The sequence below is a fragment of the Sorex araneus genome, chromosome 1 (genome assembly GCF_027595985.1).
Source record: "Sorex araneus isolate mSorAra2 chromosome 1, mSorAra2.pri, whole genome shotgun sequence".
In the NCBI taxonomy this organism is placed as follows: domain Eukaryota; kingdom Metazoa; phylum Chordata; class Mammalia; order Eulipotyphla; family Soricidae; genus Sorex; species Sorex araneus.
Window position 1 is genome coordinate 149,980,795 of NC_073302.1, and position 26,765 is coordinate 150,007,559.

The 26,765-nt window shown below is 44.6% G+C and overlaps 2 protein-coding genes across 3 annotated transcripts in view; one reads left to right on the plus strand and one right to left on the minus strand.

Annotated features, from left to right (window-relative positions):
* MRPS27 (mitochondrial ribosomal protein S27) overlaps positions 1-2,345 on the minus strand; it is an 89,258-nt gene extending 86,913 nt beyond the window's left edge. The window contains exon 1 of the mRNA XM_004608503.2: positions 2,198-2,345. Coding sequence (XP_004608560.2) covers positions 2,198-2,270 — 73 coding nt within the window. The 5' untranslated portion in view covers positions 2,271-2,345. The remainder of the gene's footprint in view (positions 1-2,197) is intronic.
* The window catches only part of PTCD2 (pentatricopeptide repeat domain 2), a 33,997-nt gene continuing 9,535 nt past the window's right edge, over positions 2,304-26,765 (plus strand). Inside the window, exons 1-8 of one of the 2 annotated variants that reach the window (XM_055135181.1) lie at positions 2,304-2,499; positions 3,514-3,606; positions 8,653-8,782; positions 13,496-13,613; positions 18,583-18,661; positions 18,980-19,071; positions 21,036-21,149; positions 23,436-23,510. In XM_055135181.1, the coding sequence (XP_054991156.1) occupies positions 2,388-2,499; positions 3,514-3,606; positions 8,653-8,782; positions 13,496-13,613; positions 18,583-18,661; positions 18,980-19,071; positions 21,036-21,149; positions 23,436-23,510 (813 nt within the window). In that variant the 5' untranslated portion in view covers positions 2,304-2,387. Of the gene's footprint in view, positions 2,500-3,513; positions 3,607-8,650; positions 8,783-13,495; positions 13,614-18,582; positions 18,662-18,979; positions 19,072-21,035; positions 21,150-23,435; positions 23,511-26,765 lie in introns of those variants that run through there. The other variant, XM_055135188.1, reaches the window with a different exon arrangement.

A 26,765-nucleotide genomic window follows, 5' to 3' on the forward strand; every position in this document is an offset into this window, starting at 1 on the left:
CATACATTCCTCCCAGCCCCATCAGGAGTGATTGAGCCAGCAGTAAGTGATGGGTATTGCCAGGTATGCTACCCACCAAAAAAAAAAAAAAAAAGTCAGAGATGCTATGCAAGGTGTATCTGCATGCCAAGTCAAGAGTGAGGAGACTTGAGTCTTACTATGAGAGAATCCTATACACATAGAGAAGCATTCAGCTATATCCCTAAAAATTCTATAATACTGCAAACTAAGTGAAGAAACTGTCACTATCATCCCGTTGCTCATCGATTTGTTTGAGTGGGCACCAGTAACGTCTCTCATTGAGAGACTTATTGTTACTGTTTTTGGCATATACAATACTCGAGGGCTCGATACTCTCAGTAGCTTGCTGGGCTCTCTGAGAGGGGCGGAGGAATCGAACTTCGGTCGGCCGGGTGAAAGGCAAATGCCCAACCGCTGTGCTATAGCTCCAGCCCAAGTGAAGAAACTAGTGAAAAAATAGGTGGGAAGAAAGAGGACTACTAATTCTGTAATTATGAATCAAGAAGCTAAAGTGGGCAATATTTAAGGTCCATACATGTATGAAGAGTCTCTGATACAGTCAAAAGAAGAAATTCAATTATCCCATTCATAAACTATAGCAACATCTGTTTTGGGGGATTTTTTTCTATTTGGCAGGGGGTAGAGAGGACCACACATGGCTGTACTCAGGACTAGTTACTCCTAGCTCTGTGCTCTGGGATCACTCCTGACAGAGCTCAGGGAACTATATGGGATGCTGGGGATTTGAACCTGGTCGGCTGAGTGCAAAGCAAGCACCTGGATTTAATCCATAGCAATGCTCAGGCCTTATTCCTGGCTTTGTGCTCAGGAATAACTTCTGATGGTGCTTGGGGAACCATATGTGTTACCCTGGAATCCAATTGGGGTCTATCTACCACATGCAAGGCCTTACCTCATGTACCATTCTCCCTCAACTTTAATTTTAACTAACTTAAATAACCATCTGCAGCTAGTCTACCACAATAGAGTAGTATGAGTGTAATCTTTTGAAAGTTCACCAGTTCAAACTAATACCAAAATACTAACTTAAAATGCTTTCACACATGGTGACTCAATAAAAAATTTAAAAAAAAAATGCTTTCAAAGCATCCTTAGCTAATTTTCATTTCCTATCTAAATTTCATCCTTTGTTAAGATGAAACACTCTAAGCAGTCATTACTACTCTGAGAGACAATACAGGACCTTACTTAAATTAAAGAGCATTTGCTAACACCCATACTTAAGCATGCTAGTAATAGCTACAGCAACTCTTACTAGGTGTCACTAAATATGCACACCACTTTTACCTAACATGTGATATTAAATGTTTTATCCAGCTAGGTCAACTAGTTAATCATTAGAAAACTTTTGGTGGTCAAAAATGAGGTTTCCTTTTGTTATTTAATGGCGTTTCTAAATAAGCATGTGTAAGTGGGTATTTATTTTCTTATATGGGCTGAAAGAAGGTAGGCTAGGAAGAGGTGACAATAGGTACTGGAAACAGCAATTGCACGTAAATCATATAATGAGTGAGAGCAGCCAGAATCTAGCTTTTATAAATGTTTCCCCAAATGCCTTCATCAGCAGAGCCTTGAAATAACAAGAATTGAGTGAGTTGTCATTCAACTCAAGACATCAACATACTTTGTAAGCAACTAAAAGCATTAACTGTCCACACACACGTATATACTACAGAAAAGAAAGGTCAATCCAAAGTGGTGTCCAAGGTCATAGTTAAGCGAAGTACTTTATTAAGAATTTACAAACCGTCTTCACAACGTGAAGACCAGAGATCTGTCCCAGGATGAGGTGATGAGTTCTATTAACGCCCCTCAAGGAAACCTCAGCAGGGAAGACAAATGTCATGCCCCCCAGGGGTGAAATTTGGGGCTCTTCAATGAGAGAAAAAAGGATTTCCCAAACACAAATCCTGCAAATCACACGCAAGAACCCTGATGCCACTACCTCCCTCTGTTCTTCACAACTGCAGAGGGGAGGATACTCGGATCTTAGTAAAGGGAATCGGTCAGAGACCTCATCTCCCCTTTGCATGCTACCAAGAACCCCAAAGACCTAAGCAAGCAGATCCTAGCAACATCTCCTTTCCTCTTGCAAGACCAGCGCATCCTTCACTCAAGGAATAAGTTATCGGGGGTCTAAGAAGAAGCCACTGACCTGCCCAGGAGAGCTGGGGCAGCGCACCTTTCCGCGCCAGGAGGATCCCGCACCGCGCCATGGGGGCTGCCATCTTGGAGCGTGCTAAGCGGAAGGCCGGCCCGTGGGCGGGGCCTCGGAAGGGGCGTGGCTACGGGGACCGACGCTCCGCCCCCTCCCGGGCCCGGGGACCTGGCGCGCCGGCAGCAGCATGGCTGCCGCCATTCGGCCCCCGGGGCCGGTGCTGCTGCAAACGCTGCGGAGATCCACGTATCCCGGGGTGGAAGGCTTAGGCTCTGCCTGCTGCCGCTGCCCGCTCGGAGGTACCGCAGCCTGGCCTCGGGCTTTGAAGGAGGGGAGGGATGGGACGCGAGGGAGGTTAGTTAGCCCGCGGCTGTCACTCCTAGAGAAATAACTGCCCCGAATCAACAACTCCCTGGCCTGGGCTTGCAGGCTGTGACCTTGTCCTCTGGTCGCGCGCGAGGCTGTCTCTGGGTGTCGTGGTTGCCTGTGCGCCTGGGAGTCAGGGGACAGGCGGACTGGCGGGGGGCTCTTCCCTGCCCCCTGGCCCCCGTGGGAGGAGACGTTTCCGGGAGCAGCGGTGCCTCCAGTCTGCAGTGCTGCAGAGCCGGGGAGCGAGGGCCCAGCCTCACTGCAGAGAGCAGTCTGGAAAATCTGGAGCCGGTTTCCCGCTTAGAAAGGCGCCCGCCGTCGATTTATGAAAGCAGCTGCATTTGAAAGTGCGGGGGAGGCCTGGTCACATCTTTAACTTTGTGCATCTCCTCAAGACTCTCTCCCGCCGGCTCAGTTGTGATCTGGGACTGAAGGCGCGTCTTCAAGTTACCTACCTAGAAACCCTCTGAGAGGGACATAGTTCACACATGACAGGACTGGGAATCTCAGGGGTCACTGGAAAAAAAAAAATAACAGGTTTTTCCTAATTGGATTAGTCTGTAGGCTTCTGCCAAGATAAACCAAAGTTAGAAGTGCCTACTTTGCGTTTAAAGAATAGCCTTGTATGTACCTTTGTCATCTCATAACCTTCACTATGCAAGTGTATTTATATTCCAGAACCCAAATTTCTGCTAACCATTTTCCCAGCTAATTGTGTGTTCCTTCCACACACAAATAAAACGTGTTGCATTCTTTCATGGTTTCAAAAACCAAAGGTCTTTGTTCCCATTGGGGCTATCCTATATAGAGCAATAAACATCTAAATGAATGTCTGAAGGGGTGTTTTATACTAGATTAATCAGAGTCAGTCAGGTTGTCTGCTCATGTTTTCTGCTAAGTATAAAACAGTAAGTGATTTTATTTCTCCTTTGTTTAATTTTTAGCTAAAAGATATCTACTTACAGATAATATTGTGAAATTAAAAGAATTTCAGCACAAGAAGGTAGCTATTGGACATAAACTACCAGGCACTAAAGGTAATAAAATCTATTGATTTTGTTGTTGTTGTTTTGCTTCCTCTGTCTTTATTCCTCTCCAATTTCTTCTCTGTGACTTCATGGCTTAGAAGAAAATTGTGACCAATTAGCCTTAGATTCCTGGTCAACCCTTTTTGTTCACCTTTCCCTTTCCCAAGAAACCAGAGAACCACTGATACTAGAGCTGTGCCCAGTCATCTTTAGGTCTCTACCACTCAAAATAAGGAGTGAAAATCTGCACCAAAGGAGAGGTTGATACAAATTCCAAATCTCAAGTCCTAAACTACTATATGTGCAATAAAATCTGAGAAGAAATGCTCCAAATGCCTGACTTTCAAACTTTTTGATGCAGCCCCTGGTAAAAAATATATTTTGCATTGCCTTTTCAGCACACATATATGTCTATATGTAAATGAAATGCATGCAAGCAAAACAGTGCTGTATGTTGATGCATTTTTTATTTTTATACTTTGTACTCAGTGCTAGAAAAAGTCAATAGGCTCAAAGATTTATTTTGAAAGGTAACAAAACATTAGTAATTGTTGAGGCTGATGATGGGCCTATAGAAGATCATGCATTATTCTCTTTTGGGATGTGTTTGAACATTTGTATTATAAAAAAATTAAAAATTAATACCTACCCTACCCTATGTAGTGATTTCTTGTAGCAGCTGAAATTTTTTCTTTAATTAGGCCACCATGATTTTTTTTTTTTTATCACCATGAATTTTTGTTTTAGTTTTGTTTTGGGGCCACACCTTGTGGTGATCAGGACTTACTCCTGGTGGACTCAGGGACCATATGAGATGCCAGGGGAGGACCCAGGTCTGCCTCATTCAAGGCAAGTGCATGACCTGTTGTGCTTTCTCTGCAGCCCCTGTTGGGAAATCTTTCATTAGTTCTCTCTCTACTATCTTCCCCTCAAACTCAGTAATTCAACTCTCTGGGTGTGGGGGGCCACACCCAGCAGTGCTCAGGGTTTACTCTGGCTCTGGGCTCTGTGATCAGGATTCATCTCCTGGTACTGGAGATCGAACTGGGATTGAGTGTGTGCAAAGCAAGTGCCTTACCACTGTATTACCTCTTCAGCCTAGTATTCCAATTTTTTTTTTTTTATGAGAACGGCACAACTTCCCATTCTTTTAATTAGTCTTTTATTTTGTCTCTATTGATTTTTTTCAGTTCTCCTTCCTTTTTGTCAAATATTTTGGAGCACCTAGTTAACACTTTGTAACATTCGTAGTTCAGCTCTACAGAAATGGTCTTTCCTCTAGGACTCCATTAGTTATAGGGCTACACCCTATCTACCATGAGAGGTAATCTTTTTTTTTTTTTTTTTTTTCTTTTTGGGTCCCACCTGGCGATGCACAGGGGTTACTCCTGGCTCTGTACTCAGGAACCACTCCTGGCAGTGCTCAGGGGACCATATGGGATGCTGGGAATCGAACCCGGGTCAGCCGCATGCAAGGCAAACGCCCTACCCGCTGTGCTATCGCTCCAGCCCCGAGAGGTAATCTTAAGAATAGGGGAATTACTTTCTCATTATGTGACCAATACAGAGTTTGGTTTTGGTTTTTTTGGTTTTGGTTTTGTTTGGGTTTGGTTTCTTTGGTATGTGTGTATTGGGGTCACATCTGGTAGTGCTCAGGGGTTACTCCTCACTCTGTCGTCTCGGATCACAGCTTGGGGGACCATATAGGGATCAAACCCAGTCAGCCATGTGTAAGGCAAGTGCCCTACCTGCTGTGTTCTCACTCCGGCCCAGCTGTAACAAATTTTTAACCTTGAGAAGCAGTTTCCTTCTCGAGGATAAAGACCATTGTTATTTTAGGGATTGAATTAAAATTTATAATAGGATTGAAACCTCTCAGATTATATAATAGCAGTTGGGAAAGAGGGTGGGAGATGAGTAGGGGTCACTTTGTTAGTTTGATAGTTGGTGGTGAGAATGGTGAAGCTCACATACCCTTACAGGGGGGTGAAACTGTATTTCCAAATATTTACAGTCTTGTAAACCAATAGCAAATCAATTTAAAACAAAAAAGTGAGGCAAAAAAAAATTTATCTCCAGTTAAGTTGACTCAAACTAGATGTTATTTCAGTCTTTTCTTTCTATCGTAGATCATTTGGAGCACTGTGAGATTTGGAGTGTTAGGTCTCCTGAGTAACTGTTATTACCAATTATCATAATCTTCCCAGATTATGGGATGGTAAGACGTATATTCTAAAGGACAACTAATATAGTGAGTGATCATTTATTCCATTGATAGTCATAAAATTCTGTCAACATTTCATCATTATCAGTCCCCCCAGTGATACTCCATTGTAACCATATCATCTACAAACATCCCCCTTGCTTCCTAACTCTGCTTTACCCTTTCTGGAACCTATCATGATTTTCTATTACTTTGGCTAGTCATAGGTCTCCTTTCATCTCCTTTCATGCCCAGCTCTTTGTTGTTGCTCATGCCAATTCCTACCCCAAGAACGTCTCCCGCTGAGTTTTGCCAGTGTTATCCAACCCCACCCTACCTTTCTGCCTCCACCAAGCCCTATTGGTTTCTGTCACCCTATTTTCTTTCCTCTCATCTTTGTCATGAGTTACATGCTTCCTGCTCCATCACTGTTTTCAAATAGCTTTGCATAAATATATCTTGTTCTGAATAGACTTTAAGCTTGTTTACGGAAGTAACCACTATCTTTGGTATCTTCCACAGAGAAGATACCTTTGCATGTGAATATGTATATAATCAGTGCTTAAATGTTGACAGATTTGTTTTAAAATGCTAATCACGGGGCTGGAGCGATAGCACAGGGGGTAGGGCGTTTGCCTTGCACGTGGCCCCGGTTCTAATCCCAGCATCCCATATGGTCCCCTGAGCACCACCAGGGGTAATTCCTGAGTGAAGAGCCAGGAGTAACCCCTGTGCATAGCCGGGTGTGACCCAAAAAAAAAAAAATGCTAATCACAAGGATTGAATTTATTTATTTATTTTTTTGGCTTTTTGGGTCACACCCAGCAATGCACAAGGGTTACTCCTGGCTCATGCACTCAGGAATTACTCCTGGCGGTGCTCAGGGGACCATATGGGATGCTGAGAATCGAACCTGGGTCTGCTGCGTGCAAGGCAAATGCCCTATCCACTGTGCTATTGCTCCAGCCCCAACAATTGAATTTTGTGTTTATTGTTGTTGTTGTTTGGCAATACCCAGGGCTTACTCACGGCTCTTCACCACTCAGGAATCACTCCTGGCAGGGCTCAAGGAATCATATGGGATGCCAGGGATTGAACCCAGATTGCCTGCATGCTACCCTACTGTGCTATCTCTCCAGCCCCATATTAAAATTTCTAATTCTATGGATAGGGGTGGGGGGAGGGCAGTGATTTTGGCCACCCCTTGCACTGCTTAGGCTACTCCTGGCTCTGTGCTCTGGGGACCATATGCTGTGCCAAAGATTAAACCAGGATCCGCTGCATGTCCAATACTTGCCTTATTTCCTGTCCTATCTCTTCATCCCTGAAAAATTGAATTCTTAAAGTTTATTAAAAAGGATTAAGTACAAGCTATAAAGTAATCTCATTAAAATCTTTTAAGTTTGAAAATAGTTTAGAAATATTTAACTAAAGAACTGGAGAGGTAGTATAGCAGGCAGGATACTCGGTTTGCATGTGGCTGACCCCGGTTTAATCCCCCAAACCTTCTGTGTTCCCCTGAGCACCACTGGGTGTGACTCAAACTCCTACCCCGCCCCCCCCCTTTTTTTTTCATAATTGGAGAAGTCATTTTAAATCAGACAGGTGATGGAAAGAACAAAAGTAAGAACCGTGACGTCTGTGATGTACTAGCAGTCACAGTTACTATTTGCCAGGCTCCATGCCCTGAGGTAAAAATTATGATATGCTTCTGCAAATAAAGGGCTAGAGCACCTACCACATCATCTCAGGCCTAGTGTCTTTCCTTCTGTTGAGCTAAGGCAGTGTCGGCCTCAGCTTCCAGGTGGTTTGTCCGTATGTTGTGCCTCTCCTTGAAGCCGCTTTCCTTTTAGGTGCTGAATCTTGAAACTTAGAGACTTGGGAGCTTCCAGTACTGAGATCAGCCCTGCCTCCATGGTGCCTGTTTGGTGCCCGCCTTGTGTTTCACCCTCCATTCTTGCAAGAACATAATCTCTTCCCAGTGCCAGGAAGCAACATTTCCTTGTGGTGTTGAACTGAGAATTTAAGGGACAGAGATGAACCCCTTGATATGGGAACACAAATCCCTTTGAAAGATGGTTTTCCAAAGAGGGTCCACTGCTGTGTAGGTCAGTGCTCCTCCTGTACTCCTCCACACTCTGACTGTGGCCCTCCTCCCCACCTTGTTGGTTTCCATGATTTTTATCTGTGCCCCCCTTGGAATAGTCTCAGGACCCACAAGGGGTCCAGTGGCCCCCAGTAGGGAAAGACTGGTTAGCAAGCTGTTTCTCTATTTCTCTGTGCACCATGGAGGGCTGTACATGCTAGATGATAACTGAGCAGAGAGACTCAGTGGAATCAAAGTGGCAGGACCAGAGGAAAGAAACACTATAGGATTACATGGTGGGTAAACCCACCTTCAATTCACATTTTCTTTTTTTTTTTTTTTTCCTGCTTGAGGCCCTGCCAATGGATAATTTGGATCACTTGATTGCATTTTATTCCTTTCTCTCAAGTTACCTGTGAAGAGATAAAGGGTTTGTGGGGTAAATTCATGAAGGTAGTTCTCTAACTTCAGCATGCATACAGATCACCCTGTTAGTCAAAGCTTTGTGCCCTCACCCCAGAGATTCTGTGTGAAGAAACCCTGAGTGGGGCCTATTGAGTGTGCGCCCTATGGAGTGCCCTTGAGTGCGCATCCTGTCCCCAATACTCGGCCTCTCTGACACTCTGCTCATGACAAAACCAGCCAGCAAAGGCTGTTCGCTCGTCCTCTGTGAGATGCCAAGCTCTAGTGTCCTCCTCTCTCTGAGCTCAGTCCTGGCAGCCCTCACCAGCCTGAGCAATGGCCGTCATACTGTACTTTGTTTCAGAAACCTTCTTGAGAAACCTGGAGAAGAAACTGACCCAGAACAATCTCATCTTGAAGGAGGAACTGAGAACCTTGCTGCATCTGTGTGAGACCCGGGATGATGTGGAACTGGCCAAAAATGTCATCTACAGGTAAGATCTTACCTCAGAATTCTGCCAGCCTTTTTCTCTCCTCACGCCGTCCCTTTTTCTCAGCTCGCTGATCTGCTTCTAAGATTTTAGCTATTACCTCTGCACAAAGGATAGTGAAATATCTTATCTAAGTCCCTGTTCTTATCTCCTAATATTTGTTCTTTAGCATTTGTTGGCTTCCAACTATATGCCAGGGGTTGAGAATAGGAACACAGTTGCCTGAGGAAATCACCCCTATTCACTAATCCCTGTACTCGTGTCCTGGGTCTTCACACTCACCCACATTATTCCCCTTGCAGTGCTCCATGCCTCACTGAACAGTCACACAAATGTCTGGGAACTTTCCTCCCCTCATCTTATTTGCTCTCCTCCCCATCAGGATGAACCCTGCACCTTCCACACTGCGTCTCATCCCTAAGCATTTTTTCCCCATGCCCATTGGAGCAGTGCTAACTGTTCTCACCCCACTTCAGTAGGCAGTGTGCCTTTCTGATGCACTGGAGGGTCTCCCACATCCAAAACAACGTTTTTGGCACAAATTATAGTCTGCACCTAGGAAACCCAGCAAAGGTTTTGCCAACTCAGGAGCAGTATGGCACCAAAACAATACACTTCATTTCTGATGTGATAGTCATTGATTTTTTATTTATTTATTTATTTATTTTGCTTTTTGGGTCACCCCCCGCGATGCACAGGGGTTACTCCTGGCTCATGCACTCAGGAATTACTCCTGGCGGTGCTCAGGGAACCATATGGGATGCTGGGAATAGAACCTGGGTCGGCCGCGTGCAAGACAAACGCCCTACCTGCTGTGCTATCACTCCAGCTCCCATTGATTCTTTTTACCATTCTTTAAAGGATAACTTTTATACGTGGGCCTACTGGTACATGTTCTGGAAGAATATATACCAAAAACTGACTTATCTGCTAGGAAATAAAAATTTTGTTGTTGTTGTCTAGATGTATATTTTTCTTCTCAGTCTTATCCATAGTGAACATTGGCAGTTCTATCGTGTAAAAAATGTCACGTGAGAGGCTAGAGTGATAGCATGGTGGGTAGGGCACTTGCCCTGCATGTGGCGCACCCAGCTCCAATCCCCAGCTACATGAGGTCCCCTTAGCACTGCCAGGAGTGATCCCTGAGCAGAGACCCAGAAGTTAAGCCCTGAGCACCACAGGGTACAGGGAAGGAAGGAAGGAAGGGAGGGAGGGAGGGAGGGAGGGAGGGAGGGAGGGAAATGTTATTTTCTCAATTTGCACAACAAACCACTTCAGACTTTAGTGACTGTCTACATTTCTCACAAATGTCCCCCCCTGCCTGGAAGCCACTCACTCATCTCTTGCCAGCTTGTGGCTGACTAGAAGCAGGCAGGCTAGGAAGCCGTTTTCCCCTCAACAGTTTTTTTTTTTATGCTAAGATTTTGTGGCTTTAATAGTTACAATGATTTCATTTTAATTAATTTTGAAATTTTAAATAATTTCAAACATAATTTTATAATAATCTTCATATCATTGTCATTTATTTTGGAATCATATTTGGTGATGCCAAGTTGATCTTTTGTTTTGTTTTGGAGCCACAGCTAGTGGTGGTCAGGGCTTACTCCTGGCTCTGTGTTCCGGGATCACTCCCTGCCAGGCTTAGGGACTGTACCTGGTATCAGGGATCGGACCTGAGTTGGCTGTGTGCAAAGTAAGCACCTTACCCACGGTATTATCTCTCTGGCCAGGTGAATTTTTAATTTTTTTACACACACACAGCTGGTGCTCTGCTGCCAAACCTCATCTCGAGCCCAGGAGTCATATCTTAGTGGCTGAAATCATATCTACAATTCCACTTAAAATCCGTATTTTAATTGTGGCCTTACTGATGAACGTTTAAATTATTTAGAAAAATTTTTAGAAAATTATTTAGAATATTTGTAAAATTTTCATCAGTATAAATGCTACTCTGTGGCTAAAACTTGCTCTTTTTGGCGGGGTAACCCAGGGCCTTATCCGTGTCCGGCATGTGCTCTACTCTCTGCTCCCAAAACCGATTATCTATTTCCTTTTGGAAATTGGAAACTCTGAAAGCTTGTCAGTGCAAGTCGCCAGATATATTTTCTGAAAGAGAAGTGCTGATCCCTTGTCCAACTGTATCAGTAAAGCTGGTTCAGTTATTTCCAGTTCACAACATTGAATTGCTTGGAGACCCTCTGTTCCGTTTTATTGTCAGTTTTGTTTTTACTACCCAAAGTGTTCAGATGCTTGAGTAGCTAAACAATATACAGTTCCAAAGTCCCTACTCTTCATTTTTGTCATTCCAAACCTTCATTCCAAACCTGACTCATAATTGTTTTATGATACTTCTAGGTCTCTGCCTGGTCCTAGCTCTGCCCTGTCCTCGTGGGCAGCTCGCTGTACTCGGGCTAGTGTGGTGATGGCTGGGTTCCTGCCTAGACAGTCTGTCCTCTTCCTCCCTGAGACAGGCATCTCTGGCGGGGGAAGAGGGCTAATAAACCAACACGAGCTCCGTATTGAGCAAAACTGAGGAGCAACCGAATCCCCACATCATCTTGATCTTGTACTGTGGTCTGTTTACAGAGGGGGTTTTGAGCCCCTAACTTGAGCATTTCTTGTCAAGGAAAAGTGATGCTATCTCTGTGACTCCTAGTAATTTCCCTGTAGAAATGCCATTTAAATTGGGAAAACTGATTTTTTCACTCTTGATTTTCAGCTGTTGTGTTTCTCATGCATGCACATATTGGCTGAACTATATTGAGTTTAAAAGTTGTTTCGCTCAACATACTCTTAAGTTTTATGAGTAACTCAGTGCCATTGTGCCATTCAGTGTGTTGTCTCATTGAGTCCTCTCAACAACCCTTTGGAGTTCTTTCCTGCATTTTACAGATGATGAAACTGCGACCTAAAGTAGTTCATTTATTCATTCATTGTTGTAGCGCAAGTAAGTAGAAGGACTAGAACTTGAATAGTCAATTAGGGTTTTTTTTTCTTGATTTTTTGGTTTGGTTTTGTTTTGGTGCCACACCCGGTGGTACTCAGGGCTTCCTCCTGGCTCTGTACTCAGGGATTACTCCTGATTGATTGTTCGCTCCCTGGCATATGGGATGCCAGGGATCGAACATGGGTTGGCCAGGCTCGCACCCTAGCTGCAGTACTATCTCTTCAGCTCCTTGAATAGTCAGCTTGGAACCAAAATATAAGAGTTTTTACTGTGTTCCTTTTAAATAATTAATTCTCCTCCTACCCAAACTTGACCCGAGAATGGGCAGATAAAAGTTATCTATGTTTAAGACGACGCTTTGATGTAATATTTCAGAAATGTTACCATAAGGCAATGAATTTTTAAAAATAATTTCTATCGCTGATTTATGCTGTGTCTTTGAAGGCACACATCCCACCTCCTTCAGGCCAGGATGTGGCTCCTCGGGTCACGCCTGTTCTCAGTACATGCACAGCCCTGAGTTCTTCTCACTGCCTGGGCCCCCGAACTCCATGTTGACTCAAAAGCACAGTCAGGCCTGAACATCAGTGGGGAGCCTCCAGATTAAACAAAAAGCAGACACCATTATTGGCTGGAGCAGTAGCATGGCAGGTAGGGCATTTATTTGCCTTGGATGTGGCCTACCCGGTTCTATTCCTCCGTCCCTCTCAGAGAGCCCGGCAAGCTACTGAGAGTATCCCGCCCACACGGGAGAGCCTGGCAAGCTACCTGTGGCGGATTCAATATGCCAAAAACAGTAACAACAAGTCTCACAATGGAGGCGTTACTGGTGCCTACTCGAGCAAATCGATCAACAGGATGACAGTGATACAGTATATTTGTTTAGAATCAACAATCCCTGTGCCATTGTGCCTTCTCTTGGTGCCTTCAGCAGAAGCTTCAGACGCTTTCTATTTTTAAAAGGTGGGATTGTTCCCAAGGTATTTGAGATTCAGCCACAGAAAGGCTGAATCATGCTAACCATCTGATTTACATAGAATCCTGAGCGCCTTACTTTGTCTCCAGATTGTTTTCTCGGTGTCTCAAGCAGAAAGAGTTGGTGACTGAGAGTGAATTTACACTAGATGACAGACTGCGCGTGGAAACCTACAGCCACATTGGAAGACATTATCATCTTTAACGTTAGCCTTTTCCCAGAATTTCAGAACTGCTGCTAACTTGTTTAACTAGGTGATTGGAGCTCACATACGCCTTTCCTCACGATGAGGCAAACAGACTGTGCTAAATGGTAAAATACGTCTGTTGGTTGTCTGCCATTCGTGGTGGGGATGAAGCCAGCCACAAGGAGGACAAAGTCTCTTCCCCCCTCCTTCCCTTTGTTCCCTCTGGGTGGGCCCGTCCTCAGAGACAGCGCCGTTCCACATGGCTGCGCTCTTGGGAGTCCCTGCTCTTTGCGACGTAGCTCTCACATTCAGGCCTAGCAGGGCATTGATGAATGGAGGCAGCAGCCATGTATGTTTCCCCCTGTCACTTCCCAGGTTACTTGAGCGTCTACTGGCCCCCGTGTATGTATTTGAATGCCCAGTGTGCTCCCATGGTCCACGCATCCTCAGCCTGTCTGCATTTCTTCCCTCTTCCCCTCAGACTGAAGGGCCTCGTTCTTGACTGCATCCTGAGCACCTGCTGGAGTATGTACCCTAGTCTGCTCTTTTACCTGTGTCCCCCCCCCCCCCCCCCCCGTTGGCTCATTGGATCGTTTTGATTACCAGGTACCACGCAGAGAACAGAAATCTCACTTTGGGGGAATATAAATTTGGACCACTTTTCATGAGGTTGTGCTACGAATTGGATCTTGAGGAATCTGCAGTGGAGCTCATCAAAGACCAGGTTACCATTTGCTGATTGCGTTTCCTGCCATGGTGATTCCCTTGGGCCCAGGATGGGGGTTTAGTGGTGTTAGGAAAGGCAGTTCGCCTGTGCACATTCTTCCTGGGTTAGATTTTTAGAGAAAGGCAGCTGGGCCGATGAAATGAGCTGCTCCCACAGTTCCCTTGGAGTGAGGACCTAGGAAGTGGTAGAGGTCAGAGTGTGTCAAGGAGGTTTGAAAGGGGGATAAGCACATTGTTCTGGGTGCCTGCCTCCCTACCTTGAACGTTCAGGAGCCTGTAGTGGGGGATGGATTAAGACAGGTTAGGACTTCCTTTCTTAATCTGTCTTTCACACATGCTCTCCTGGTTTTGCAGTTTTATTTCTGATTGAAGACAACTTTGTAAAATGCTTTTCCATTTTTTTTTTCCTTTTTGGGTCACACCCGGCAATGCACAGGGGTTACTCCTGGCTCTGCACTCAGGAATCACCCCTGGCGGTGCTCAGAGGACCATATGGGATGCTGGGAATCGAACCCGGGTCGGCCGCGTGCAAGGCAAACGCCTTACCCGCTGTGCTATCGCTCCAGCCCCTGCTTTTCCATTTTTATATTATTTTCACATATTCTAATTTCTTTTCCTGTGTTGTCATCCGTTGTTCATCGATTTGCTTGAGCGGGTGCCAGTAACGTCTTCATTTGTCGTTGTCACGTGCTAGTGTAGCCCAGTGGCGTCTGCTTGCTCCAGGAACACGAAGAGCACGTTGTTGTTACTGTTTTCCCCATTTCATCCTGTATACAAAAGCAAGAATAATTCCTGTGGCCATGTTTTTAATTCGGAGAGGTTTTGGTGCCACACACTGTGGTGCCCAGGGGCTCCTGGTGGGGGTTGCACCCAGAGTTGCTCAGGACACCGGGCGGTGCTGGGCACGGAGCGTTCACAGCCTGCTCTCTGCTCTTCGTGCCCTTTCCCAGGCCCCTGATGTGGTTATTGATTGCAGGTTTACTCTATCCCTAACTTGTGCTTTAGTTCTTTATATTTTTCCTTTGTGTCTGTTTATAAAATTCTTATATTTTCTTTACATCTTTTTATATTTTTGTATCTTTATATCTGTTTCCCACAACAGCCCTGGTGAGGTAGATACTATTATAATTTCCAGTTTATACATGAGACCAGTGAAACTCAGATATTATAAATTGATCTGTATCCAAAAATGTTTGTTATAGTTGGGGGTCAGAGATGGTCACAAGGGATTTTTGTGGTTCCCCAAGTGCTGGAGATTGAACCCAGGTCCTCTTACATGCAAGGTTATTGCTTACATGCAAACTGGCCTCATTTTAGTGACTTTACAAGCTCTATAACTTGTTGCCCTTCTCTTTCTCATCCGGGGTGTCCAAGGTGTGGCTGTTAACCCCTGATCTGCCCCTTATTTCAGACTCCCAGGTATTAGAAAGGTGATCATAATTTATTGGCAGAGAAAAGGAGGTTTCTGGACAGTGAGGTCAGTTTGATCCCATTTTGTTTGCTTGTTTGTCATTGTTTTGGGTCCACACGCAGCGATACTCTGGGGTTACTCCTGGCTCTGCACTCAGGATTAATTCCTGGTGGTGATCAGGAGAACATCTGGGATGCTGGGGATCAAACCCAGATCCTCCATGCAAGGCAAAACCCTACCCACTATACCATCACTCCACCCACCCCCCACACACACAGTTTATTTTCTCAAAGAAAATGCTGCATGTTTTCAGTTGATTGTGTATGAGTATAAATCTGGATGGACTAAACCACTACATAGCTTTACAGGATAGAATTACAGAACATTTTCTCTTTTTTTCACTTTATACACTTTTCTATTACAATAAAAAAAATTTAATGTTGTAATTAAAAACAGTTATGGTATGGGGTCCAGAGAGATATAGCACAGGAGATAAGTTATGCCTTGCATGCAGCCATCCCCATTCAATTCTAGTGCCATGTGGTCCTCTGAGAACCATTGCATGTCGCCCTGGAGACCCCTGAGCCCCACCAAGGTAGCCCAGGAGATTCCTGTCACTTCAGAGCCCAGGCAGCACGTAGTCCCTAGCCCCCGCCTTGTTGGCCAAGAACCACCAGAAGGGGCCACTGGGTCCCCTGAGCACTGCTTGGGAGGGCCAACTCCCCCCCCAGTTTCCCCATAATAAATTATAACATTGTGACAATAAAAACAAAAAAGGTAAAAGAAAGATAAGAACAAACATAAAAGGAAATTTATAGTTCTGTTTGTTATTTTAAATAGACCTGTGCATGAAAATATTTCTGTAAGAGGGGTTTTCTGCAAATATCAGAATAAACTGAACTACAGTCAAGTGACAAAGCCTAATTCCTGATTCCATCCTAACTTCTTGTGTCCACTTCTCAAAGCTGTATAGAGCTGCCAGCTTGGTGGCCACAAGTTACATGTTCTGTGGAATCCATGGACTATGGTTGGTTCGAGCTGATGGGGGCTCTGAGTGAGATATGCATGGTGAATTTCAAATAGTAGGCATAAAAAAGAGAACACAGAGCGACTTATTAATCTGTGTATTGGTTCCACGTTTAAATTGTACTTGGGGTTTAGTGAGTTAAATATACTATTAAATCTGATTTCAGGTTATTTTCCTTTACTTTTTTTCCTGTGAGGCTAGTTGAAAAATGAGAATTCTACACTTGACCACCCTTGTGAATTGCAGTGTCTTCCCACTAGACTGGCTGCTCTGGTATCTCCCCTTCATGCTCAAAATAGACCTCAGCCCCAGACCCTGACCCGGGTGACCTCAGTGTGTCCTGACAGCGGATACTGCCATCTGCCCCCGTTCACTCCGCTCTGGCCCTTCTGGTTCTTTCTGGGACCTGCCACAGGCTGGATTGGCTACAGCCTCTTCATTGAGACTCACTCCTCGACTTCAGCGGGGTCTCTTCTCTTCTCTGAGAGCTGTTCCTGACCGATTCCATTCCCCACTCTATCCTTTTATCCTGCTTCATTCTTCTTCATAGCCCATATTGAAACTTAAAATTCTGTTTCAGTTGTTTTCTTTTGTGTCATATGCTTGCTTATCAAAACTTCAAATTTTTTTTCTCAATTTTTTTTTCTTTTGTGTCATTTGCTTGTTCATTTTCTCTCCAACCACCAGAATGGAAACTTTCCCAGTTTTAAGCCCCATTCATATTTCTTGTTTTTCATTTTTTAATGTGCAACACCTAAAATAGCATCTGCATTGTGGGCTCTCAAAAAAGGAAAAGTTAAAGCTGAGGGATGTGGCTCAAGTGGTAACAGAAATGGCGTTGCATATGTAAGGCCCTGTATTCAATCCCTGACCCAGCACACTTCCCTGAGTACCACTGGATCTGGTGCGGGTGGCTCCTAAGAACCTCTGGTCTGAGCGATACAGGGCTCAGCACTGCCAGGAGTGGCCCGTGGCCCTTGAGTGCTGCTAGCTCTGGCCCCACAAGGTAACTAAAGGAATACTCGACTAAGGCATATCACTGTGGGATTGAATATCACAGAACATTACCACAGCATACAAAGCATTGAGGACAAAAATGTCAAGAACATTTAAAAAAAAATGTTTTGGTGCATATACTGCCCGAGCACGTGTGCTGCTTGTGTTCACGTGGCCAAGCACATGTGGCACCCGCATCTCCCCTCTTGAGATGTGTACTTTGAGGCTTTCATATCTAAAGCTGGGGTGTGTGGAGGGGCTCTCTCTGCCCTTGGAGAAACCCAGGTTCTCTCTTGAGCACGTGACTCTCCACTCTCTCCCCCTTTCTCTTCCTCCTTCCCTTCAAAACCTCCAAATAAAATCTGTTTTACTTAAAAATAAATAATTAAAATTTAAAGATGTCTTTGTGCACGAGTCACTACATAGCAGTTTTCATAGGTATGTAATTTTTATAATTGACGATTAGTAGCCATAATGATTGTTATTTAGCAGCTTATTGTAAAAGTGAATAATCAAGTCTCATTTGTTGCATGTGCATTAGCATGGGCTGAGACCCTCCTTCCTTAGTCTTCCTTAGTCTCCCATACCTCTCATTGCAGGCAGACTTGCCCCCCACAGGTCGTGGCCCCACAGAAGGGGAATTGGCATGTTTCTGTTCTCTGTGTGACAGATACATGCTTCATGAAGGTGCTCTTCACGGTGTTTATGAGATTGCTTTCTCTATTGGTGGCTTCTTTTGGGGGGAGGATGGGTGGGAGCGGGTTGCAGCCATGTGGAGCAGTGTCCAGGGCTTATGCCTGTATGTGTGCGTGGGCATTACTCCTGATGGTGCTTGGGGTACTGTATGCGGTGCTGGGGATTGAACCTGGGTTTGCCACATGCAGACTTTAACTCCTGCACTATCTCTTCGCACGGAAGAGCCTGGCAAGCTCTTCGTGGCGTATTCGATATGCCAAATACAGTAACAAATAACAAGTCTCATTCCCCTGACCCTGAGAAGAGCCTCCAATCTTTGGGAAAAACAAGTAAGGAGAGGCTGCTAGAATCTCAGGGCTGGGACAAATGGAGATGTTGCTGGCTCCCACTCCAGTAAATCGATGATCAACAACGGGATGACAGTGATACAGTGATACTATCTCTTCTATCCCTTTATGGCAAAAAGCACCAGAGTCAAGAATCCAGACAGTATTTTCAATTTTTTAAAAATGAAAGCTTTGGATAGGACAGTGGGGAGGGTGCTTGCCTTCCATGCAGCCGACCTGTGCTCAAGCCCCAGCACCCCAAATGGTCTCCCGAGCATGTTCAGGAATAATTTCTGAGTGCAGAGCCAGGAGTAAGCCCTGAGCACTGCTGGGTGTGTCCCCAAAACCAATACATGAAATAAAAGCTTTGGCATGACAGATTTATCAGGGAATTCAGGAAGGCAAAAGTAATGAAGTATGAGTGAAAATAAGTCATTGGCAGATCAGATATAGCATGCATACTTGCTTAATAGTTTTAACTTTTAACCAAACTGTTTTATTTCTACCTTAGCATTTACAGGGTTTCTTCTCAGATGTCACGTCTTTCAATATTTTGATGGATATGTTATTTGTCAAAGGCAAATACAAAAGTAAGTATTTCATTTTAAATTTGTGTTGAAGATTCTGCCATCTTTGCTGGTATAGCAGTTACCCAAAAATAATGGGTCATGGAAAAATATTCCCTGTATTTTTGTTGAGTGACTGAATATTGGAAACCCCATTCTTTAAGTGTGAAAGACACAATTGTGTAGCATGTCACACCTTAAATGAAGCACCCCAGATTTTACTTCTGCTAAAATCATATCAGGTGTTTGTTTTGTTTTGTTTTCTGTTGTGGGATCATACGCAGTGATGCTCAGGGCTGACTCCTGGCTCTGCACTCAGGAATCACTCTTCATTTTTGGCAGGTGCATTGGAAGTGTTGATTCAGATGAAAAACCAAGATGTTAAGTTCTGCAAAGATACCTATGTCCTTGCTTTTGCAATTTGCTACAAACTGGTAAGATTATCTCTCCTTAACTTTTAGAGCATTGTGGGTAATATTTTATATTTATTATTATTATTATTTTTTAACTCTTCAGGAAAATTGATTTCTTCTGATGTCTATTTTCCATCTGGTGCAGATACATTCTGTTTTGCTTTTGGGCTACACCAAAAGCTCAGGGGTTCCTCCTGGCTCTGGACTCAGGAATCTCTCCTGGCCACACTTGGGGAACTCTATGGGGTATGGTCCCATATGGGGGACTACTTGGGATAGAACCTGTGTCATCACATGCAAGGCAAGCCCCCAATCCACTATACCTTTGCTTCAGCTCAACAGATTCATTTTAGAAAAATCAAGGTAGCCATGTCAGTTTATCACGGGAAAAGCAAAGTTATCTCTAACCCTTTATAAAATAGAAGGTCAAAACACACATTGTAAACATCAATTGGGCATTCTCATACACAGTTTCCTTAAGTGTACACACTCAAGTGGAGAGAATTTAGTTCTGCTACTTAAAAAGGTCCAGGAGATTTCCTTTGCCTGTGCTGTGAAAAACTGGTTTCACTCACTGGAGACTGAAACTGAAACATTGAAACAGCCATTACAATTAGAATATGCAATGATTCTATAGCATTTGAAGTAGGAATTAATCATGCTATAATAGATATAGATATAGACAAACCATATGCTTATTACATAGTGTTTGGTACTGCTGTCATAATCCATCTATATGATGTACCAAGCAAGATAATTTGACTTAATCATTGCTGTCTGTTAGTTTATATAACAAGGACATTCAAATTTGTTTTGTTTTGTTTTGTTTTGTTTTGAGGCTACATCTGGCAGGGCTCAAGGCTTATTTTTTGTTTGTTTGGTTTTGTTTTGGGGCCACACCTGGTGTACTCAGGGCTGACTCCTGACTGCACTCCTGGCAGGCCCAGGGAACAGTTATGGGATGCTTAGGATTGAACTCAGGCTGGCCACGAGCAAGGCAAGAGCCCTGCCCACTATACTATCACTCCAGCCCCACATGATGTACTCTTGGCTCTGTGCTCAAGTATCACTCTAGGCAGAGCTTGGGGGCTCATATATGGCACCGGTGATGAAACTCTGGTAAGCCAAATGCAAGACAAGCACTCTAGCACTGTACTTGGAATTCTTTTATGATTTACATTTAAATTGGTGTTTATGTTTTGAAATATTTCACATATGGGACTATTTGCAGATTGGAAATCCCCTCAGGAGGAATTTTTTAGTGTTGCTGAACTTTCCTCTGTTATTTAATGTAGTAGCAGACTGACTCTCCTACACAGGTAACCAGCCTGCCCAGATATTTTTTTAAAAACTGTAATTTTGCTGGTAAAACCATCCCAAGTTGAAAACTTGACATAGAGCTTTAAAGATAAATTTCAGGGGCTGGAGCGATAGCACAGCAGGTAGGGCATTTGCCTTGCACGCAGCCGACCCAGGTTCGATTCCCAGCATCCCATATAGTTCACAGGGGTAATTCCTGAGTGCAGAGCCAGGAGTAACCCCTGTGCATCGCCGGGTGTTACCCAAAAAAGCAAAAAAACAAATAAAGATGAATTTCATTTAGACCTGCACTGCTAATATAAAGATAAAACACTTATTTTAGTCTTCATAGGAGGCTTAATCACTTGTTTGTTTGTTTGTTCTGGCATTAGATTTGGCTTGGGGGCCATATCCAGCAGTGCTCAGTACTAACTACTGATTCTGAGATCAGGGATCACTTCTGGCAGAGGACCATATTTGGTGCTGGGGATTGAACCGGGATGGGCCGTGTGCAAGGCATGGGACTGGCACTATACTACTTTTTCCAGTCCCCAATGAGGTTTAATCTTAAATAAATTTGAGCTATGTCCTGGGAACTTCTTGGAAAAGGACGTCTGAAATACAGACACTATTAATCACTATTGAATTTAGAGGATCATTTGTTGCGCAATCCCGTCTCATTCCAGAATAACCCGGAGTCCTTGAAGATCTGCACCACGTTAAGAGAAGAAGCCCTCATCAAAGGAGAAGTCCTTTCTCAGAGAGCTTCCTGCTTTGCCGTGGCGTTAGCTCTGAATCAGGTAGGAGTTGGGGCAGTGAAACTGGGAGTGGGCAGCACAGGGCTACTTCTGTGGATTTATTCTTGCTCTTTTTATTCATTTTGGCCTTCTGTGCCTCTCTAAGTTCCCAGGAGGAGAACGGTGCCGTTGGTGTCCTGGCAGTTTACATCTGTACCTGTGATACCAAAGAGTGCTTTTATTCACATTGCGGGATCCTTCAAGCATTGCTAATTTAGATGGGGTGTGCTAAGAGTCTCTCGGGGAAGTGGCACTTTGAGGGAAAACTTTCAAGTAATTAAGATGAAAATGTTAATAGTTTGTGGGCTGTCATAGTCTGAGTAAATAGCTTATGCTCTGCAGAGACTAAGTAGAACAAGGACTGCTGGGTGAACCCCTACGTGATTGGGGTGGGGGACATCTTACACTTGGACGTTTGAGCCAGATCCCGTTCTTCTGAAGTAGCTTCCCGGCCATCTTTTTGGTCCCCTCTCACCAGACAGGTGGAGCAGCCCAGGCCCTGCAAGTGCGTCTCCCAGGACAGTTGCAGCTGTCCAAGGAACACCCCCTCTCCCAAAGTTCCCCGTTCATGTCCTGTTCGGAGGACTGCAAAGAGTGTGATCCTTACCATGATTAATAAGTAGTAAAAGGAAATTTTGTGGCAACAAGAATAATAACTAAGCCAGCTTACTTACACCTTACACAGCTTTTCAGGTATGGCTGGAGGCGTTTTGTTTATCATTAATCAGCAATGGAAACACCAGCAGATCCAGTTCCACTACTGCTGATAATTCTTTTTTTGTTTTTGCTTTTGGGGGCACACCCTGCGATGCACAGGGGTCACTCCTAGCTCTGCACTCAGGAATTACCCCTGGCGGTGCTCAGGGGACCATATGGGATGCTGGGAATCGAACCCGGGTCAGCCGCATGCAAGGCAAATGCCCTACCCGCTGTGCTCTCACTCCAGCCCCTGCTGAGAGTTCTTACACACAGACTTAGAGGGCACAAGGGCACTGGCCTCTGCAGTTTCCTAAGCTTCTCTCTGACCAGGGAGGTTACGTGGTCCTCTTTCTTGCCATAGGCTGGGGGAGATAAGTGACAGGATTCTTAGGGGTGTCTTTCTGCTTTTTTTTTTTTGTAGCTCCAGTAGATTTTTCCTTCATGTGTGTTTAAGGCATGCCATTTATGCCTCTCTCTAGACCAGTGTTAAATGAGAATTACTGTTATTTCTGGGAATCTCTTGGTGTAGAGAAGAAGATAAAAAGCCCTCGTGGTGTTTGTGCCTGGAATTCAACAATGTCTCATAGTAATATTTCCACTGGCTTTCTTTTGTCTTTTTTGATTAAGATTATGGTTGTGTGATATGCACCTTTTGCTGTTGTTGCCATTGTGGTGGGGGCTTTGGAGGAGGGGCTGGGGGTGCAGGGACTCTCACATGAGAGACATGGGCCCCACCTCTTGGGCTATTTCCCTGACCCCAGGAAGTTGGTGTGACACTTCTCACTGTGGCCCCGGCCTCTGGCTGTTTCTGGGCTCTCTCAGAGTGACAGTGCGCCCTCTCAATCCTGTCACTGGCTCCTTCTTCGGGTTTTTGGTCATGCTTTGTAGAAGTCGATGTGGAGGTCTCGTTCTGTTCAGCAGGGAGAACCCTTCGTAGGGCGCAGCCGAAAGAACAGACGCAGAGCCCGGAGGAGGGAGAAAAGGCATTTATTCTATGGCAGTTACAGTATTTATACCTCCCTGTTGGGAGGAGGTGGTGCTGGGACCCCCAACAGAAATGCAGGGTGTGGCACGGGATTTAGCTAGTAATAAACAAATGCTGATAGGATAAGATCAGTAAGATTAGGAGTGGCTACCTTTGCTAGGTGTGGCTCGGGGTTAGCTAGTGATTAAACAAATAGTGACAGGATAAGATCAGTAAGGTAAAATGGCTCCCTACAGTGCTTCTCCCTCTTCTGTGATCTGAGCTTCCGCCTGTTGTAACTCCAGTTACATCAGGGGTGGGATTTGTATTTCTGCTTTTCTTTCTTTATTTGCACATCTTAAAAACTGGAATTCAGGCCGCTTACTAAAATACTCAGCAATATGCCACCATAAAAAGCATTTGATAAGATCCTCATTTTTTTTTTCCCACCCACCAATCCTCAAGATCCTCATTTTTGATTGAACAACAACAATCTTTTTCTTGCTGATTTCAGATCCTGGGCTGCTATACACAGTCCTATCCTGACCTCGACGAATGATTGCTAGAATAGCAGACAATAGTCATCTGATTTGGGTTATGACTTGTTTTTCTTTTTTTCTTTCTAGAACCAGGTGGCAAAAGCTGCATCCATTTTTTCTCATATTATGAAGTCAGAAAGCATAATCTGCACTAATTTAAATGTAAGTCACCTTTCTTATGGCTGAAACATACTGAAGTGATGTCTTGTTTTTTTTTTTTTTTTTTTTTTTTTTGTGTGTGTGTGTGTGTGTGTGTGTGTGTGTGTGAGCAAGGACTTTTGCTCTCCCAAGGTCTATATGCACTCACCCATTTATCAACCTCTGTGTGAAAGAAAGTTACCTTATAGCCCCTGGGAGAATTATCAACTCAGCCTATGCTTCCTGGAGTTTATGAATAGGGCAAAGATGTCGATATCACTGATATAGGATGTAGCTAAGTGCTGCAGGTCTAGCATTTCTGTAGTGTCACTGTAGAAAGTGTCACTATAGGAAATCTCTGAAGTGGGGAAGGGAAAGAATGGAGGTGAACTCTAGAGTGTGCTCTGAGACTGGAGAGAAGCCTGCCTGTTAATCGCCTCCCTCTGTGGTCCTAACTTGAACCTACAGTATATAAAATAGTGCCTGATGTGTTCAGTACGTGGTGGATGTTTTCACACTGATGTTTCTCACCATGACCTATCTGCCCAACAGAACACTTATTCACCGATTTCATCTGAGACTAGTGGGGAAAAAAGGGACTCTCTTTTCTTCCTTTTCTTCGCATCAGTGACATTTCTTTTCTTTAATGGTATTATAGCCCCCACTCAGCCAGCATTTAATTTTTTTGGTTGTTTGTTTATTTGTGTGTGGGGGGGAGGGTATGGGGGTAGGAGTTGGGTCACATCCTGTCATACTCAGGACTTTCTCAAATGTCCTTATTCAGTGCCAGGGATGGCACTGGGTCAGCCCCATGCAAGGCAAACACCTCACACCCTGTACTGTCCCTCTGACCCCAGCCAGCATCTTTTGAGGTCTTGCTTGCATGATGAGTACAGTGGTGTTGTAAGGTTGCAAAAGAAAACTTCCCGACTCTCAAGAACTGAGAGTTGCTAAGTCATCGCAGGGTTGGGATGAGGAAAGAGTTATCAAAGAGCAGACATATGAACATGAAGCTGAGTTGATGCTGCATTGGGGGTAAGGACAAGAGGAGGACAAGAGGGAGTTTATCTGCAGCAACAAACTGAGGACACTGGAGCCTGGAGGTCACAGTCCAGCATGGTCCTAGTGGAGCACAGGGCTGGGTGATCAAAGGGACAGAGCTGGAAGACCATTCTTCATTGGGAGATTAATTTTGCTGAGGGTTCTGTGGGCAGGACACTTTGTCACCACCTCTTACAACTCTTGAACCCTTAGGCAAGTCCTCTGTGAACTTCAGTTTCCTTTGATCTGAAACTGCAGTAGCCATCATCACTGTCCTGTCTTTCATTAGGAGAATTGAAAGAATAACATATACATAAAGAAGCTGGCACCATTTCTGGCATGCATACAGAATATTCCCGTGAATGTTTGCTAGTACTCAAGTTCGCTTGAAAAAAAAGTACATTAATTCAAAAGGATTTTTCATAATTCTTAGAACCCAGTGACTAGAAATTAAGCCTTACACCAACCTGCCCTGGTTTCAGTTCAGCACACAGTGAATATCTTTAAATATTTCACCCAGATCAATGTCCAAATGACTTTCAAGAAAAGGATTAGATGTATATGGCAGAATTCAGAGAAGAAGCTCCTCTGAGAGATCTGAAATAAGAATACCTTACATTTGATTTCATGTGTACCGTTCAGAGGGCTCTGAAATGAGGAAAAGAGGGAGATAGGGTAACAGAGAGCCTGGAAATAAATGAGTGTGAAAGGAAGGAAGCGGAATACCAGAAAATGGAGAACATGCCATTTACCAGGTGCATCACCTGGAGGTGAGCTGAGTTTCAAAGTCATCATTTAAGAATCACGGTATATAAGAGGCCTGAGAGATAGGTGAGTGGGTAGGGCACTTGCCTTGCACAGGGCCAATACAGGTTCAATCCTTAGCATCCTATTAGTCCCCTTAGCGCCACCAGGAGAAATTCCTGAATATAGACCAGGAGTAACCCCTGAGCATCCCTAGATGTGGCCCAAAACCAAAAAACAAACAAACAAAAAAAGAATCACAGTGAAAAAAACCTGGTAATGAAGCTGATAAGAACTAATAAATCCACAAAATGGGGAAGAAGTGCATTCAGAAATAGGCTTTATTCAGGTAATTATGGTGCAACAGAGGAAGCATGGGAAAAAGATGGAAGCACATAGTGCCCACGTGTTGATTCCAAGAGGGCCAAGAGCCCTGCCTGACACTGCTCCTCAAGACTGCAGGTCAGGGGCTGGGGCGATAGCACAGCAGGTAGGGCGTTTGCCTTGCACGTGGCCGACCCAGGTTCGATTCCCAGCATCCCGTATGGTCCCCTGAGCACCGCCAGGAGTAATTCTTGAGTGCAGAGCCAGGAGTAACCCCTGTGCATCACCAGGCGTGACCCAAAAAGCAAAAAAAAAAAAAGACTGCAGGTCAGAGGCATGGTTGGCCAGAAAAACCTTGAGAGTTAGAGCAGGTGCGGGGGGCCGAGGGAACAATGCTCAGTGTTTTAGAACGTCAGGTCATCTGAGCCGAAGATGCCAGTGAGCCCAGCCGAGTAGGAAGCTTGGTCTTTTAGCAGATACCATCCATGTGTTATCTCCTTTTCTCCTACTTACTGGATAGGCACAATGCTTAATTTCCAAGGAGACAGTTTCTGGTAGATTCTGAGAGTGGTGCCGCAGGGCAGATGTAAAATTGATGGGATTGCAAGCGGTTTATCACATCAGGCCAGAAAGGAAATATGAATGGGGTTAGAGAGATGGTGCAGGGAGGATGGTGCTTGCCTTGAAGCTGGCCCCAGTTCAGTCCCCAACACTGTATATGGTCCTTCCGCTGAGCACTGCCAGGAGTGATCCCTCAGCACAAGGTCAGGAAGAAGCCCTGAGCACTGCCGCATGTGGCCCCCTAACCAAGGAAATGAATATGGGAAAGTAGAATGAGGGGTGCTATATAAATCCCCAGTAGCTTTTTATAGCATTGAGATGAGCTGGAGCGATAGCACGGCGGGTAGGGCGTCTGCCTTGCATGCAGCCAACCCAGGTTTGATTCCTCTGCCCCTCTTGGAGAGCCGGGCAAGCTACCGAGAGTATCTCGCCTGCCCGGCAGAGCCTGGCAAGCTACCTGTGGCATATTCGATATGCCAAAAGCAGTAACAGCAAGTCTCAAAATGGAGACCATTACTGGTGCCCACTCGAGCAAATCAATGAGCAACGGGGTGACAGTGACATTGAGATGAGGATCAGTATGGATCAGTCGTAAGAAATCAAAGAGCA